We start from the raw sequence: 16585 nt of genomic DNA, 5'->3' as shown, positions 1-16585 counted from the left end.
ATAATCAACTTTAATATTCAGTGAAGACCATTAGAGTACATTTTATATGATGGGGGTGGTAAGGGACCTGGATAATGGGTAGGGGGGCGCTGGCCCAAAAAAGGTTGAGAACCACTGTTATAAGGGGTCTGACCTCGTCTAATATGGTTTTGACAAGAATATCTACCTTTTCACCATCAAACACGCTCACGCGGTTTCAGTGAATGTGATTAATAGTGAAACGGGGGCCGGTTTAAGGCTTATGGTGACTAATGGATCTTAAGCAGATGGAAGGGTATAAATGCTCTTAGTGCGTCTCTCCGTGATTCACTTTCGACACAGCTCTTGGAAATCAAACACGTGTGAAGGACATTTGAATATTAGTAATTAATTTATTTAAATCACCAAAGAGAATTTAAAACAGCGAAAATGTCAGAAGTTAGCGCACTGCCTTTCCTGAAGCCCATCCACATGAGAGCTCCGATCTCCCCCGGCCGCCAGCGCCGGCACACGCTCCCTGCCAGCGAGTTCCGCTCGCTCAACACTGAGGACGCCATCAGTGTATTCGAAATAGAGAGAGAGGGTGAGATAAATCATGGTTTTTCATTTTGTGGATCTTCTTATACAGTAGCCTAGTTATTTGTGAGTATGAAAAAATTACCCAAGAGAAAAACAGTAACGACTTATTTTAGTGTTGAATGTGTTACAATTTGAATTAAAAAAAATGCATTTGGTTAGGCTATGTGACTGGTGTGTTTTTGTTTTCTAAAAGCTATTTTCTCGTTTTATCTCTCAGCTTTTATATCTGTGTCTGGGGAATGTCCTCTTCACCTGGATGAGGTCCGGCACTTCCTAACCCTCTGTCCTGAGCTTTCTTTGGGCTGGTTTGAACAGGGGAGGCTTGTCGCTTTTATCATTGGATCGCTCTGGGACCAGGACCGTCTAACCACTGTAATCTAATCTTCTAATCATGTATTCATTATTGTCAGAAACGAATGATTAAAAAGTGATATGCCTGTATTATTATATTTGAATTTTTAACATGTAAAGACGTGTAATTAAGTTTCTTATAATTACATAACTAATATCAGTTATCTATTTTAATAGGATGCATTAACCCTTCATAAGCCTCATGGAACTACTGTCCACATCCATGTGCTGGCAGTCCACCGGACCTTCCGCCAGCAGGGAAAAGGATCTATCTTGCTGTGGCGTTACCTGCAGTATCTGCGCTGTCTACCATATGTCCGCCGCGCCGTGCTCATGTGTGAGGACTTCCTGGTGCCTTTCTACCAGAAGTCTGGCTTTAAGGGGCAAGGTCCTTCTGAAATCACCGTAGGGCCACTTACCTTCATCGAGATGTATTATCCTATAAGGGGACATGCATTCATGCGCCGTAACAGTGGCTGTTAAGGGATCATTAGTCATGTAGCTCTTTGGACCTTCAAAAGAAGCAGTGGGTGTGTTGAAGCAGCTTTTGGTTTTGGTCTAGATATCTTGTGGTGTAGTGCTGTTTGCATCTACTTTTGTAAGCCTTGGTGAGCATAGCAAAAAAAAATGTTAGATGTTAAAAATATTTGGACAGAGCAAACTGTATCCCACTCTCTTATCTAAAAGTGATGGCTAAAAATATATTTTTTGTTATATATATATATATATATATTCATCATGTCAAAAAAGTTTTTTTTGCCTCAAAGTCAGGTTATCTAATAGACTAGGTTTATATTTATTGTTTTTTATTTTGTATTATATTTGGCATGTATTTCTCTAGATTACTTTTTTTTTTTATTACTCATACACATTTTTAAATTCATGACAGATCTCCTGTTGTGTTGTGAGTTTGGGGGTCAAGGCTGTAAAGATAAGGTAGTGGTTCAACAGTTAACTGTTCTACTTTGGGCTAGTTTTTGTGTTCAGTGGCTGCTTTAGATGTGTGTCTGTTCTATGGAAGCATTAAAATAGCATCAACTGAACACTTTTCCACTGTGATCTCTCATGAAAACAGCCCCAAGAGAACATACATTGTTGTCTGTTATGTCTGTGAGTGCCAATGTGACAAATGTTTAATATACAATCCCATAAACATGAGAAACTTGTATTGTGTTGGTTAAGCGTTAGTACAATTTGATTTATAGATTAGAATTACTTGTTTACTTGCTTCATAGCAAAGGATTGAAGAGTTAATGTTCGATGTGCAGAGGTGTTGCAAAACAGAAATCATTCCGAAATGTATGAGATGATTAAGACTGTTTCCATTTGCCTTTCCCTGTAGAAATCCACCACCTATGCCTTCACAGTCTTGAATCAAGACATCTATGATTTTTTGTACATTTTGAAAAGAAAATAAAGAAATAAAGAATCTATTTTTCAGAATGATTGCTCTTTGAACTCTTTGTGTAAATGTCTGTAGTGTTCACAGGGTAATGATTCTGGATTAACAATGAATTTATTTGTTAAATAAGGAACAGAGAATGTCACATTAAAAAAAACTTTTATTTTTTTTTAAACAAAAAAAGTGTGAAGGACATCAATATAAAGACATTTGTTTTACAAAAAATTTAAATTTTAAACCATTTTTATTAGTATTACTTGAAGCACTATTTATTTGGTTCACCTCCAATCATATTTGTACACCTTCAACACCTTTAAATATAACAAAAATATTCCAGATTGTCAGATTCAAGAGAACTCCTGTAGTCTTTTAAGGCACAAGTGCTGTCCTCCGTAAACAATTATGCTCTGAATATCAATTAGAACAACAGCTGAATTTGACATTGATACAACAATAAAAGAAGACCACAAATCCATTCTTGTGCCAAATGAATACACGCATGATTTAATGCATGCAGTGTACATATTAACATTAATAGCTGGTTGTAAACAAACTCCTCTGTTGAGTGCAAAACAGGATCTCTATTCTGAGCAAAAAAATATAGATAAAAAGAATGATAAATTATATGACTTATGAAATGTGAAATGCACTAAGAAGTGAAATGACTAACAGAGCCTACTATTCAGAAAATTACTGCCACATCTATATCATTTCCTTTTTAGTTGTCTGAGGACATGCTTGTAATCCAGAAAAAGAAGAATGGTAAGATACACTAGTGTGTTCATTAATGTGGAACTAGATTTTACTAGCCTAGCCAGAGGTTTACAGCTGTCTACAGAAGTACAAAAAGTGACCTAAGGATAAAGTATTCTTTTGAATGTCACTGAAGTTTCAACAAAAAAACGTCATCATTCATAGCCAGTTCAGTGAAATGACTCTAAAAGATTCTTATTTTATATGAACCTTATGTAGTTCACTGAAATGCTCTTTGGACAAATACAAACAGCTGAAGTACCAGGAAATTAATCTTTATGTAAATGGTATTTTATATTTCAATGTTTGTTAGTGTGAAGTTAACAGTAAAAATTTAACAAGCATGTCTTTAAAAGTGTAAGCACATATGAAAAGACAGTATAAAGCTCACTGTTTCCACAAACAATAATTTTGGAAGGACATTTGGTGTTAGACATTTTAATCTAAAGGGACATAGTACAGGCTTCAGTAACAACACATAGTTTACCTGCAAATTATCCTGAAATGTTCAGAACTGCTTTGGGAATAAATTGACTATTGTACATTCTACTGGTTACAAAGGTGCTAAACCTCAAATCTAGCATGACATTATTTGCTGTTTTACTGAGTGTTGATGATTTAACTCAGTCCCTTGCAGTCCTTAGAAAATTCTTTAGTCTACAAAAATCAAGGTTAGTGTACCACATGATCAATGTCATAGCGTTCACAGAACTTGCTGGTAAAAGGCAAGCAGGTAAGATGCTCTAACCAATGCCAGTTTATAGGGTAAATGTAGAACCAGACAATAAGTGAAGACATCAACCCTACATAGACAAGCAGTGACAACAAAATAAGAGCTCGTTTGCGGTACTTGTCTAAGGTGCCAAACGCGACATATGGAAGGAATGTAAAGGACAGGAGAAGACCACTGAGGAAGCCAAAGATGTGAGCAACGTTGTCAATCCAGGGCAGAAGACCACAGAAGAAAAGGAAGAGAACAATGCCTAACAGCTTCAGGAAGGCCTTCCATGGCTTTTCCAACATCTGCCAGGCCTGGAACAGCTCCACAAACAGACAGGCTAACAAACCGAACTGAGACCCTGCTGGACCAACCTATAGTATAAGAAAAAAGATTTTCATGTTCAATATCACAAATTATGAAAGCACATACCTTCAAGACAATTAATGCTAGTGATGCTGTAATCTTTTGACAAAATTTCAATCAGGCACAATTTAAATGAATAGTTAAATCTTTCTTTATTTCGGTCATCGATGGAGTTTTGATTCCTTGCCACTGTCACCTTTGGCTTGCTTTGTTGGGGATGCTTAATTTCTGGCAATATTGTTGGCTTGATTGACTGCACAGACATTATTGGATGATGACATCACTGAATCATCAATGAACTGACTTTAACTGAAAAATTTACTTTGTTATTGTCCTCTTGTATGATTGACAAACTATTTTCCTGTTTGACACTGTAAAGCTGCTTTGACACAATCTTTATTGTATAAAGCGCTATATAAATAAAGGTGACTTGACTCGACTTTCTTAAAAAATAAATAAATAATTTACCCAAAACTGAAAATTTAGCCTCCTTAGCATGTCACTCCAAACATCTATAATTTCAGATAAAATAATTTTAGTGGAATATCCAGGTTATTTTATGGCTTCTAAAATCATAGATAGTTTTGTTTGAGGAAAAGTCTAAAATTGAAGTCAATGTTCACTGAAAATATTCCCTTCAACATATACTTACTTCTTTGTTTGCATACATTTGAAAGCTTCATGTACTCAACACCATATAAAGTAACAAAGGAGGAGAAGAAACTACAGACAAATTTAACTGTTTCTTGCAAGTATTAAAGACCCGGATGTAACTGGGGGAGAACAGCTCATACCATGCTTTTTGTACCATGCACTCTACCTAAGTCCTGCTATAGTGCTTCATCTTTTTCTTTTAGCACTAGTCCATAGTATGCAACAAATAATAAGGAGGGACTCCTTCACAGATGAGCTTCCACTACTCATTAGCATTATCGAACCAAGGCCAAAGTAGAGCACCCATCCAAAGTGGGGCGATATCCCTACTTCAAGACTCAACAGTAGTTGCGGAGGGAGGTAAACTAAGCAGAGGGAATCTATACTGCCGTTCTGCCATCAACTCTTAAGGCCATCCAAAGGGTAAGTGTGTCTCTCCCTATGGAAGCACCCTACCAAAGGGGAGCACATCCATTCTTCAAGACCCAATACCAGTTGGGAAGAGAGGAAAACGAAACAGAGGGATTATTGTGGGTCGCTGATCATAGTTCCTTTCACCCTGCTCTACCCTTAGGGGGTACTTGAGCAACCTTTTAAAAGGATGTGCTTAAACACCTCAGTTTAACTGGGGGAGAGCAGGTCAAATCCTGCACTCTATACCTAAGACCCACTATAAATAGTGATTCATCTTTTTCTTTAAGCACTATACCATAGTATGTGACATATAACAAGGAGGGATTACCTGCAGGTGAACTTCCTCTACTTATAGCGATATCCTGACTGCAAGAACCAAGAGTAGCTAGGGAGGGAGATAAACAAAGAAGAGGCAATCTTTACTTCCCTACATAACACTGTCCACCTTGCTCAACCATTAGCCTAACTAGTGGGTTTCTGGCCACTCAAGCCTTTTCTTTCTTTTTGGTAAATCATTAAATTGGTTTGCGCCATCCTACCTTTCTGATATCTTGCACATACACAAGCCCCTAAGTCTCTGATCAGATGACTTTGAATGTTTCTAGGTCTAGACTGCTTCAAACAGGACAAAAAAAATCATACTACAAGTAATACAATCATATGACTTGTGCACTTTACACACAAGTTTTCTAAGATTACATAATGTTTCATGAAGAAAGGATGCTCATGCCTCTTCTGTTGTGTTTGCAGTATGAATCTTTTTCACACTTCTGCATGTTAAAACCACTCATTCAGCATAGCGTTAGTTCAGGCAGGCCACGTCAGTCAAGCTCGCATCAGCCGACAATCAGCTGTTCCTGACGTGTACCAATCCAGTCCTGACACCTATCACAAGCGGTCTATTTAAATTCCCATTCTTCAGCGTCTCTTCCATCGCATCACTGCTTGCAGTTAACTCCCTCCTCCAACCCCAACTCCACCTAACTGAACCTGTATTCGATCTGACTTTTGTTTCTTCCTTTACCGTCACTTCATTGGAAGCATTGTTTACAACTTATGTAATTGTGAATTGTAATTATGTATGCATATAATGGTTCTGTTCTGTTGGGGGGGGGGGGGGGGGGGGTTTTTCTTCTCTCCCCTGCATGGACAGGCAGAACCATACCGCCAACACTAACTGTATGCAATATAATTGTAATAAATATACATGACGAAAGTGGTCCTGATTAAATTAAAGGGTTAGTTCACCCAAAAATGAAAATTAACCCATGAATTAACCCCCCTCAAGGCATCCTAGGTGTATATGACTTTCTTCTTTCAGACGAATCCAGTCAGTTATATAAAAAATTGTCTTTGATCTTCCGAGCTGTTTAATGGCAGTCAGAGCAAATAAACGCATCCATCCAAGTGAAATAAAGCACAACGCCGACATCTTATGTCATCCTCCCGGAGCTGCTTCAGTGTACGACTGTTGGGGCAAACTAGATTAAAGTGATTATTACGTTTTGAATATAGATATTTTTCTTACAAAAACGCATCAATTTGCTATAGGAGGCCTTTGTTCACCCCCCGGAAGCACTTTTTTTATTATGGATGGATGCACTTTATTTAACTTCTTTTGGACTGAAGCACTGCAACACCCGCTGACTGCCATTAAACAGCTTGGAAGATCAAAGTCAATTTTTAATATAACTCCGATTGGATTCATCTTAAAGAAGTGGTGGTGTGCGGTGGTGTTTTAAAATGAGGAGGCAGTTTTATATATAAATATATATTTATATATAAATATTACATAAAAAAAAGAACAAATATCATTCTATTTTGTATTTTATTAATATAAATTTTTTTTATTTAATATTTTTAATACTAATTATACATTTCATAGTGTTTATGCATTTTTATATTTATTCCAAAATAATAACTAAAGGCAGTAATTTGAACAGTATTCTGGAAACAGTTCACAATAAGGTTTCATTAGTTAACTACTTTAGTTAACATGAACTAAGAATAAACAATAGCCTACTTCTACAGCCTTTATTAATCTTAGTTAATATTAATTTCAACATTTACTAATGCATTATTAAAATCAAAAGTTGTTTGTTAACATTAGTTTATGCACTGTGAACTAACATGAACAACTGTGTAACAAAGTTTGTAGTTCGGGAAGGAGGAGGCGGGAACCGGTGAACGTTTAAACAAAACCTTAATAATAAAAAACACAAAACAGCGCGACAGCCCCTCACGGACGACTGCTGCACACAAACAGAACCAAAACACAAAATAAAGTCCAGGCCTGGTCCTCTCTCATCCAACACTGTCGTCACTCCTCCTTTTATCCTTCCGGAGCTCCTCCGTGGGACTCGAGACCAGTGAGTGGCGCAGGTGTCACGCATTAGCATTTACTCCACTGGCCTCGCTCCGTTCCCACGGCTCTTGGCCCCGCCCCTCTCGTCACATACCCCCCCAGACGAGGCGAGAGAAAAGGAGACGGAAGGATGAGGAGAGACAGAGAAGAGAGGAAGGAAAAAAAATAAATCTTGTTCCGGTTCCCAGACACACTGCCGCTCGACCCTCCACCAGCTCGGTAAACTCTTCCGCGATGCCAGGCGGCGGCACTGGACAGCCCTCGGTGGATGGCCCAACACTCCTCTGCCACCCAGTGGACAGCGATGGCTCCTCCGGATTCGGGGCAGCCGGCAGGAGTCCCCCGTTCCCTGCTCCTCCCCTTCATGGCAGATGGCAGCAGGCTCCGACCTCAGGCGAACGGTGGCGACTCCTCCGCTCCCTCACGGATGACAGCTGTCCCTCCACAGCCCAGGCAACTCACTCCAGCCCACCGTCTCGAGCGTCCATGGCGGCAGACTGCTCCGTCATGCTCGATGGCACCGCGGATTCACCACAGCGGCGAGGGATCTCTGGCAGCGTGTCCTTCTTTCCTCCCGGGTTTCGACCGGTGAGTGGTGCAGGTGTCGCGCATTAGCATTTACTCCACCGGCCTCGCTCCGTTCCCACGGCTCTCGGCCCCGCCCCTCTCATCACAAACTGTATTTGTATTAACTAATGTAAACAAAGATGAATAAATACTGTAATAAATGTTCATTGTTTGTTCATGTTAGTTAACTCATTAAATGACACCTTATTCTAAAATGTTACCAATATTTTTTATTTGTGAACTTATGTTCAGCTGTTCTTTTTAATAGTCAACTTATTTTGGGTCATCGTCATAAAAGCTCTGTAAACACTGCCACAGACACGAAGATAAATCTTTCATTTTATCACGCTGAATGCTCACTAAAAACTGACGGAGTCGTCGCGTTTTCAGACCATTTCAAGTTTTATTTTGACGTGAAACAAAGTAGTGGTATCAAAGTAGTGGGAGAGTTGTCGCCATCATTTTCTTCATTCAGACCAAGAGCTCGCACGAAAACAAGAGGCGAGATTTATCACACGAATCAATCACATCCAACCTTAACAGATCATATCCAATTATAGCGTGATGGAGGCATTGCCTCCTCTCACGTGACTTTCCCCCATTCATCTGAATGAGCATCCAGAAAAGTCACGGCACGCTAAGGGGTCTCTGTAGACAGTCAATGGACCGAAGGGAGTCAAGCCTCTGCTGTAACTTTACCTGTGGGTGTCGCTGTTGGACAGTGTTACTTTATAAAAACGAGTGACTTTTAGACTTTTAATAACATATTTAGTCATATTTGCGCTGTTTTATTTTTGTAATATCGATTATTTTCTCATCCAACTTTCCAATGGCCTAGGATGGCTTGAGGTTGAGTAAATAATGGGCTAAATTTCATTTTTGGGTGAACTATTCCTTTAAGTAGAGCCTCAGCTCCCTTGGGGTTTAGAGCCTGGGTGATGAGAGTTACTGGGTAAACAGCATTATGTCCTGCTCTCGTTTGCCTCCATTTCCTGTGTAAAAGGAAAGGATGTATCCTACCCCCGGGATGGGTGGCAATACTTAGGGTTGTAGCCTGGAGTGCTAGTTACAGAGGTTTTTAGCAGCTTGCATGCTCCCTTTGGTAGGCTGCTCGAGTATTACCTTAGGGTAGTGCAGGGTAAATGGAATTATGAAGGGCAACACACAAGAGTCCCTCTGTTTTGTTTACCTCCCTCCTCAACTTTTGTTGGGTCTTCAAGAAGGGATGTATGCTCCCCTTTGGTAGGGTGCTTCTATATGTATTACATTTGCCTAGTAGAGTTGGATTACTGATGGTGTCCCTCCGTGTTTTGGTAAACATTTCAAAGTTTAACCATACTGTAGTGAGCCCTGGAGAAGTGCCTTTACTCAAGTCATGGTGTCTCATTGCCATCCATCAGGTTTGCCTACATGTCTCCTTCAGACATTGTCAGTTGATAACATGTTTTGTTTTGCAGGCACCCTTTTACACTCACAACACACACAGTATTTTTGATCAAAACTCAGCATCCAAATTACTTAAATTCTACTACAAAAGCTCCAAAAAATTATTTTGATGCTATTTTATCTAGTATGGCATATTACTATACTATGGTTTGATCTAAACTCAGACAGAAAACTTAAAAAATTAATTTTTATTTTAAAAAAGAAAAGAAAAGAAAGTCTGTAATCGAAGGAGACAAGACACTTTAGAAATCGGTCTAACATTTGAGAGAACTGCTGGAACAGAATCATGGAAGAGAAAAGAATGTTTAATAACAGATTTTGTGTATCATGGAAAAAACCCCATGGGATACAGCCAACATGAAGCAGATGGTGACACAATGTTAATGTTTGGTTGAATTATCTCTTTAAAAGACCAGTGTTTTTAGATGATTAAGGTGACTTCCTGTTATGCTGGAACACTAGCTTCAGTCTCTGATGTCATCTTGCTAATTGAAAGATGTGTTTTGTACACAGTTTCAATAGTCACTATTAACGCCTTGTTATTATGCAAAAGGGTAGAGAAACAAAGAGCTGAGTGTCGGGCAGGTGCATAAACAGTGATCCAGATGGCTAATGAAGATGGTCTGAATCTGAAAGCAGAAGTGCACTTTTTTTATTTGTAATGTCAATACATGCCACTACAGGGTCAAATATGAATCCATTTAGCAATTTTCAGCTATCAGTTGGACATAATAATTGGTCTCATAATTGGACCACTTATCTTAAAAAAGCATTTTAAGGGCATTTTTTAAAAAATCTGTTCCATTTAATTTATATACAGTATATATCGAAAGCATCTATCTCACTAATTAATACGTATGAATCCAGTGATTTCAGCTTTCCAATTGCTTGGATTTGATCATAGAGTTACCTAAGCTTGTACCTATTTTATTTACCAAATAAATTTAGCAGTGGTGAAAATCCACTGCAGAGGCCACTTGTGACCTGATTAGAATGACGTCAGGGCTGAAAAGGGTTGCTTGGGCAGATGGCTAATCTGAGATATCTTACCTTTCTGCAAGGCCAGGAGAAGAGGAGTGAGACAGGAATAATCTCTCTCTGTCTCTGTCTCTCTCTCTCTCTCTCTCTCACATGCACACACACAGACACACACATACAGAAGTGCCACACCTTCCACAGTTCTCACGCTCACACACCCACAGCAGGATTCCATGCCCCTGTCACACTTTATTGAGGAGCTCAGTTGCAAAGGTCTAGGGTATCAGACAGGAGTGTGAGTAAGGTCAATAAGATTACACTGCGTGTGAGAGCTGATCCAACCCCTTTAAGAGTAACCTTCTTTGCCTACATGTTGTGCTCAGATTTTAAGATCTGCGCACATTTCTCTGGAGTAGCAAATATGATTTACATGTGGCCGTAATGTAACAATAATTGTCTCTTAAATTATTTTACAAACTATGTGCTTACATATCATGAACTGGTGATTTTTGCTTATGATTCACATGAATAACCTCATAAATTAATAATCTTTATTTATTCCTTCCCTTTCTAGCTTGTAATTATTTGAACAATTCCTAGAACTTGGTTTTACAAGCACTTCCTGTGTCTGTCTGCCTCTTTAAGAAGAATCGCTTTATGTATTCCCCAATTGTAAGTCGCTTTGGATAAAAGCGTCTGCAAAATTACTAAATGTAAATGTAACCTGTTTTAATGTTGTATATAAATATAGACATGGAAAGTGAGATATCTCAAAACAGGAGTGCTGAGCCGTTGCTCGCCTGGAGGATCTATTTGTCTGTTTGATTTCCATGGCAATTTTCACAGTGAGGAAGTTAAGATATAACAAAAGGAAGCTAAAATACAACAAAAGGTATAGTGATTAAAGATCTACAAGAGTTTTAAAATCTATTTTCAATAAAAACTATGTTGCTGAACAATAATGTCAATGACAATTTCAGTTGCTACATAACCTAGCTACTAATAAATATGCTAAACCGCAGTCTTGGTTTACAAGTGTTATGAATTTTGAAATACTTCCACATTCAAAGAAATCTAATTCAACGGAATATATAGAAAAGGGTATTCGGTTACTGTGATATTTATTAACTGTTTTTTAATGTCAAACCATTTAAAAAGACCTAAAGTGATTACAGACACCCTGATAATGATTCTGATTGGATGATCATTACTAAATTACTCCTTTTAGCAACTTCAGGTTAGTATGGTGAAAATGTGTTTAACTGGAGTGTTCAAACAGTTCAAACAGAAAGTAAAAGTATTGAGCAGAATAGGTGTAGACCGGACAGGTCAACCACAACAAATCACTTCATAAATGTGACATGTTCTATTCTTTTGAGTCAGAAGACTAAAAAGAGCATTTACGTAGATGTGTAAGATGTTTAGTGTTTTTTTTTGTTACAGTAATTTTTATCAAATAAGCTCAGCATTCAAGTTACTTTAATTATACTATATAAGTTCAAAAAAATATTGTTGTGATGCTATTTTATCTAGTATGGCAAATTACTATAGCGATTTACAAATCATAACTAATCTTTGTCAGAACAGGCTTGACCATTCAAATGGGAACAATGGAAAGAAGTTATATCAAGAAACGTAAAATTAATCTAAATATTGAAAGATACAGTGCAACTAACCAAAATGGGTAATCAGATAATGAGACAAAAAGGAAACATTAAAAAAAACAGCTGAAGTATCCAGTTCACTTGCCACTGGAAAGAGTTGAGCGCATTGTATTTTGGGATAGAGCATTACACACATTGTAATGTACTTGCATACTATACTGCAAATACTGTAGGACATTCAGGAATTCCATGATTAAAAATGTCCTATGTACTGTATAAAGTGTAGAATGCTGTTTATATACTGTAGAAATAGAATAGTATATGTTATTCAGCACAAACGATTATCTTGCTGAAGGTAATTGTTGCAGTGACCTCACTTCCTGTATGAGCTTTTTTTTTTTTAGATCTGCAAGCTCAGCAGTGCTTTTTAGCATCTCATAAACATAACTAATCCATCCCTGACAAGAGAAGTGCATTTCAACTTTCCGTCAGCACATAAGAATGGAGATAAGAGCCTGGATTAGCCAAGGGCTAATAAGCAGATAACACAGACCGATCACCAGATCTCCCTGACACGGAGACAGGTAGAGAACATGCAGTGCCAGAATGGAAGGTGACAAACTTAGTATATTGGGCATCTTCAGGATGTCTTGGTAAGTGTGGGGTAAACAGACAGAAAACTGTCAAACGCAGTGATAAAACTTGACCTGTAACCATAAGTTCTGCTAGTATCAGTACCATAAAACACATCACTATATCACTATTATGATGTTAGGTAAACAAATAAATAACAGACAGAGCAGGACTGGGATCACAATGAATCCCCAAGCTCTGGGCCAACCCCACTTTGATGTAGATAACATGTTAAAAGCCATTTAGGCAGTTTGTGGTAACCGCCTTGCACACAAATGTGTCAGGAGGCACTGTAACACTTTTACACCTAATTTATAACAGCCCCTTTAGTAAGTCTTTATGAATCTGTAAAATCAAACAGTATAGTGACTGAGCCTCAAAATGCAAACTACATTATTATCACCAATGTTGGTGGCATCAGAAGATATAGAGTGGGTTTTCTTCTTTCTGGTAATTTTTTTAATTGAATTGACTATATTGTTCTGTATTTTCTACAGAAATGTTTGAGAATATCCAGCCTGGCTCGTGGAATTTCTGGACTTCCAATATATCCCTTGCTTTCATATTCTCCATCCTGAGAAATATGGAATAATGTAGTTGAAATGGCACATCAAGCAGTGACAGCAGCGCTATTTATGTGAAATGCCATTCAAATCGTGAAAAAGAAAGAAATTGTTTCAGCAACTAAAATGTGCACTTCCCATTATACATTTGTTTTAATCTAAAACCTTCATATTGAAAAAAAGAACGCTCATTCATGTTATTTAGCAACCACCAAATGTTTCCAATTATTTGGAGTTCTTTGTTTTTGTTTTTCCTATCACCAGGAATTTAATCTATGGAAGCTGATTACCTTGACTTGAAATAAGATTGGATTGCAATTCCAATTTAAATGTAGACGACTGAAACAAGCAAGCAAGGGACAAATAATTAATGTGATAATATTAGAATTGAAATTGCATAAGGTATGATTGCTGGTGTGTATTTCAGAATGCCTTTGCTATAAACTCTGGATTGAGATTGAGTTTTAACAGATTTGTGGAGGGGAACTGAGGTTACAGGAGGTTGAATAAGGGCAATAAAAGTGGCTTTTGGTTACATATGATGTTGTACAAATCGGGTTAATATCTACCAGATAAGGACAAAAAGGAACAATTAAAGGCAGAGAAAAGGCAGTAACAGAGGAAAGCTGAGAGAGATAGGCCACTGGGGGAACCTTTTACCCTCTAGACAGAGTTATTTATTTCACCCAGTAATCCCAAACAGCTTCTCGGGTAAATTAATTAAGCTTCTGTACTTGGCAAGTTTCATTGGGGGCACATTCCACTTTCCTCGCTTTCTCTCTTCCTCACTTTCTAATTTGGCCATTTTTCCTTTTCTCTTTTTTCCCCATCAATAAATAACTGACTACCTTACAGTAAGTAAAATAAACAGCCAAATCTTTTCTGCCTAATGGCACACCAGTAGATCATGTTTTGAAGATAACAGAAACAAATGAAGAAACATTTGACAACAATTTAAGAAATTTACAGATACGTCAATTTAAATATGAGGTAACTCCTTAACTTCCCTTTGGAGTTTATATTATATTACACTATATACAGTGTATGCTTGTGATTTGAGAGCATGCTTATTCACATTCACATGCATATACTGAAATTGAAGGGTTGTTCTGGGTGCAATATAAGTTGAGCAGGCTGGCAACTGCAATAGACATTATGTTTCGACTCATCCCTCAATTGCTAAAAACAAACAAAAATTTTAATTTTAATAATGCACTTACAAGGGAAATCTACGGGGTAATGCATGTCACAGAGTATAGAAGCAGAAATATTTTTATTAAAGCATTTTCAAAGACCCTTATTGAAAGTGTGTCAATTGTATAAATCTTTTGTTTTTTTTTACCAAGTGTCAGACAAGTCGAAATGCCAGTGCCGTTTTTGAGCTTAAATAGTATTAAATCTGGAATATTACTAAATGGGAAATATGTGTTGGCATGGGATCATTTCAATGCAATTCAAACATTTTGCTTAAGTTTAAACTGTGCTGTAGCCTTATGTCATACCTCTGCTCTGTACGGTAGGAAGAGGGCACTGGCAAGGTTTCCTGTAATACCACTGACAATGTAGATGATGGAAATGCGTAACCAGCCTGCTAGTTTCTCCAGGTCTCTAAGTATAGTCATTTGGAAGATCACAGACACCAGACAATGTAGTAAACTGAAAAACAATCACATGAGCATGGTCAAAGAAATTGTCAATAACATTTGTGTCAAGTGTCAAATCTAGTAATAGTCTCAGTATTCCTCCCTTTCCAGGTACAGATATGAGAAAGAGTGGGAGAGAGAGTGGATATATAAAGACCTAAGCCTTACCCAGCATGAAGAAAAAGGGAGAGCCACAGTCTATAGAACTGATCTGGAACATTGGGGTTCAGGAATGGTAGCAAGCCACACACATCATTCAGGCAGTGGACCTGTGAGGGTACAGACGTTTGACAACAAAAATGTCCTTACTCAAACTTTTGCCATTAATTCTGTCCATAGAAATCTATCTGCAGAAAATGGCGAACTGTTGTCTGGACCTTGATGGCTGACCTGAAAAAAATATGTTTTTAATGTGAATGGATACCTGTGAACACAGTGTGGCCTCCTCATGGAAATATCCACGCATGAAGTGGCAATACTCCCAAGTTGTAATCTCACATCTTTATAAACAAATGAAAATATAACAATTAAATTGCATAAAATTATAGTTAAAAAAAATAATAAAATCTGTCAAATCAAGAGAAACTGGATGCAACTATGTTAAAATGCTTATTCACCCCAAAAATTTAATTCTGTAATTTTCTCACAACAGTTTTTTTTAATTAGCTGAAAATCTTTCCCATCTACCGCAGCTCTCAAATTTAATTTATGTTCACATGTATTGAAATGTTTTGATAGTTATGGTGGATGACAAGATTTTGAGTGAACTTAAATTTAAGTCAGCTCCTGGCACAAATTTCAATTTCATTTTTTTTATTGTTATTTATTTAAAGCCAATTACTAAGAACTAGAAACGATGGAACTGGCTTTTGACTGTAAACATGTCAACATATGGTGTTTACAGGTTTACTGCAAACAGCCAACATTTAAACCTTGTTTTTAATTCTTGGTAATGTTTATTACCTTCCTTTTGTTCCAATACAGCACGGCCTGCCCCTTAGTGTGCAGTCCATGTGTTTGTATCCTGTGTGGTTCCATGTTTTAGGGTATGTACAAATCTGCAATAATGGTGTGAGGAACAATAATAAAGGCATAAAAGTATATATATATATATATATATATATATATATATATATCAAAAAGGTAGTAGTTATTGATAGAATTTAAATCTTAATCATTGAGGTAATTATTCTATTCACTTTATTTACATTTAGTCATTTAGCAGACCCTTTTATCCAAAGCGACTTACAAATGAGGACAATGGAAGCATTCAAAATCAACAAAAGAGCAATGATATACAAGTGCTATAACAAGTCTCAATTAGCTTAATGCAGTACACGTAGCAAGGTTTTTTTTTTTAAATAAAATAATCAATAAAAAGAAAACATCTAGAAAATATAAAAAGAACAGAGCAAGCTAGTGTTAGAGATCTTTTTTGCTTTTGTTAATTGTATAATAAATGAAAAGAAAACAGATAGAATACAAAAAGTTTAGAAAGCAAGTGTTAGTTTTTTTTTTTTTTTAAAAAAACAAGCAGCAAATGAATAGAGGGCAAGTCTAAAAAGGACAA

At 37.3% G+C, this 16585-nt stretch overlaps 2 protein-coding genes across 4 annotated transcripts in view; one reads left to right on the top strand and one right to left on the bottom strand.

The window, feature by feature from the left end:
* Nucleotides 1-294: 294 nt before the first annotated feature.
* aanat1 (arylalkylamine N-acetyltransferase 1) lies at nucleotides 295-2058 on the top strand. Its single transcript, XM_016245763.1, has 3 exons — nucleotides 295-562; nucleotides 776-930; nucleotides 1087-2058. Exons 1-3 carry the CDS (start codon nucleotides 409-411, stop codon nucleotides 1390-1392), a joined length of 615 nt encoding a protein of 204 aa, XP_016101249.1. The 5' UTR covers nucleotides 295-408; the 3' UTR covers nucleotides 1393-2058.
* A 734-nt stretch (nucleotides 2059-2792) lies between these two features.
* The window catches only part of LOC107561336 (inactive rhomboid protein 2), a 70599-nt gene continuing 56806 nt past the window's right edge, over nucleotides 2793-16585 (bottom strand). For all 3 annotated transcript variants that reach the window (XM_016245760.1, XM_016245761.1, XM_016245762.1), the window contains 5 exons: nucleotides 15979-16073; nucleotides 15440-15515; nucleotides 15184-15284; nucleotides 14875-15028; nucleotides 2793-4156 (listed from right to left, as the gene is read on the bottom strand). In XM_016245760.1, the coding sequence (XP_016101246.1) occupies nucleotides 3737-4156; nucleotides 14875-15028; nucleotides 15184-15284; nucleotides 15440-15515; nucleotides 15979-16073 (846 nt within the window). In that variant the 3' untranslated portion in view covers nucleotides 2793-3736. The remainder of the gene's footprint in view (nucleotides 4157-14874; nucleotides 15029-15183; nucleotides 15285-15439; nucleotides 15516-15978; nucleotides 16074-16585) is intronic.

The sequence above is a fragment of the Sinocyclocheilus grahami genome, unplaced genomic scaffold, assembly GCF_001515645.1.
Source record: "Sinocyclocheilus grahami isolate Dianchi unplaced genomic scaffold, SAMN03320097.WGS_v1.1 scaffold767.1, whole genome shotgun sequence".
In the NCBI taxonomy this organism is placed as follows: Eukaryota; Metazoa; Chordata; class Actinopteri; order Cypriniformes; family Cyprinidae; genus Sinocyclocheilus; species Sinocyclocheilus grahami.
This window is presented reverse-complemented; position numbering and strand designations above follow the sequence as displayed.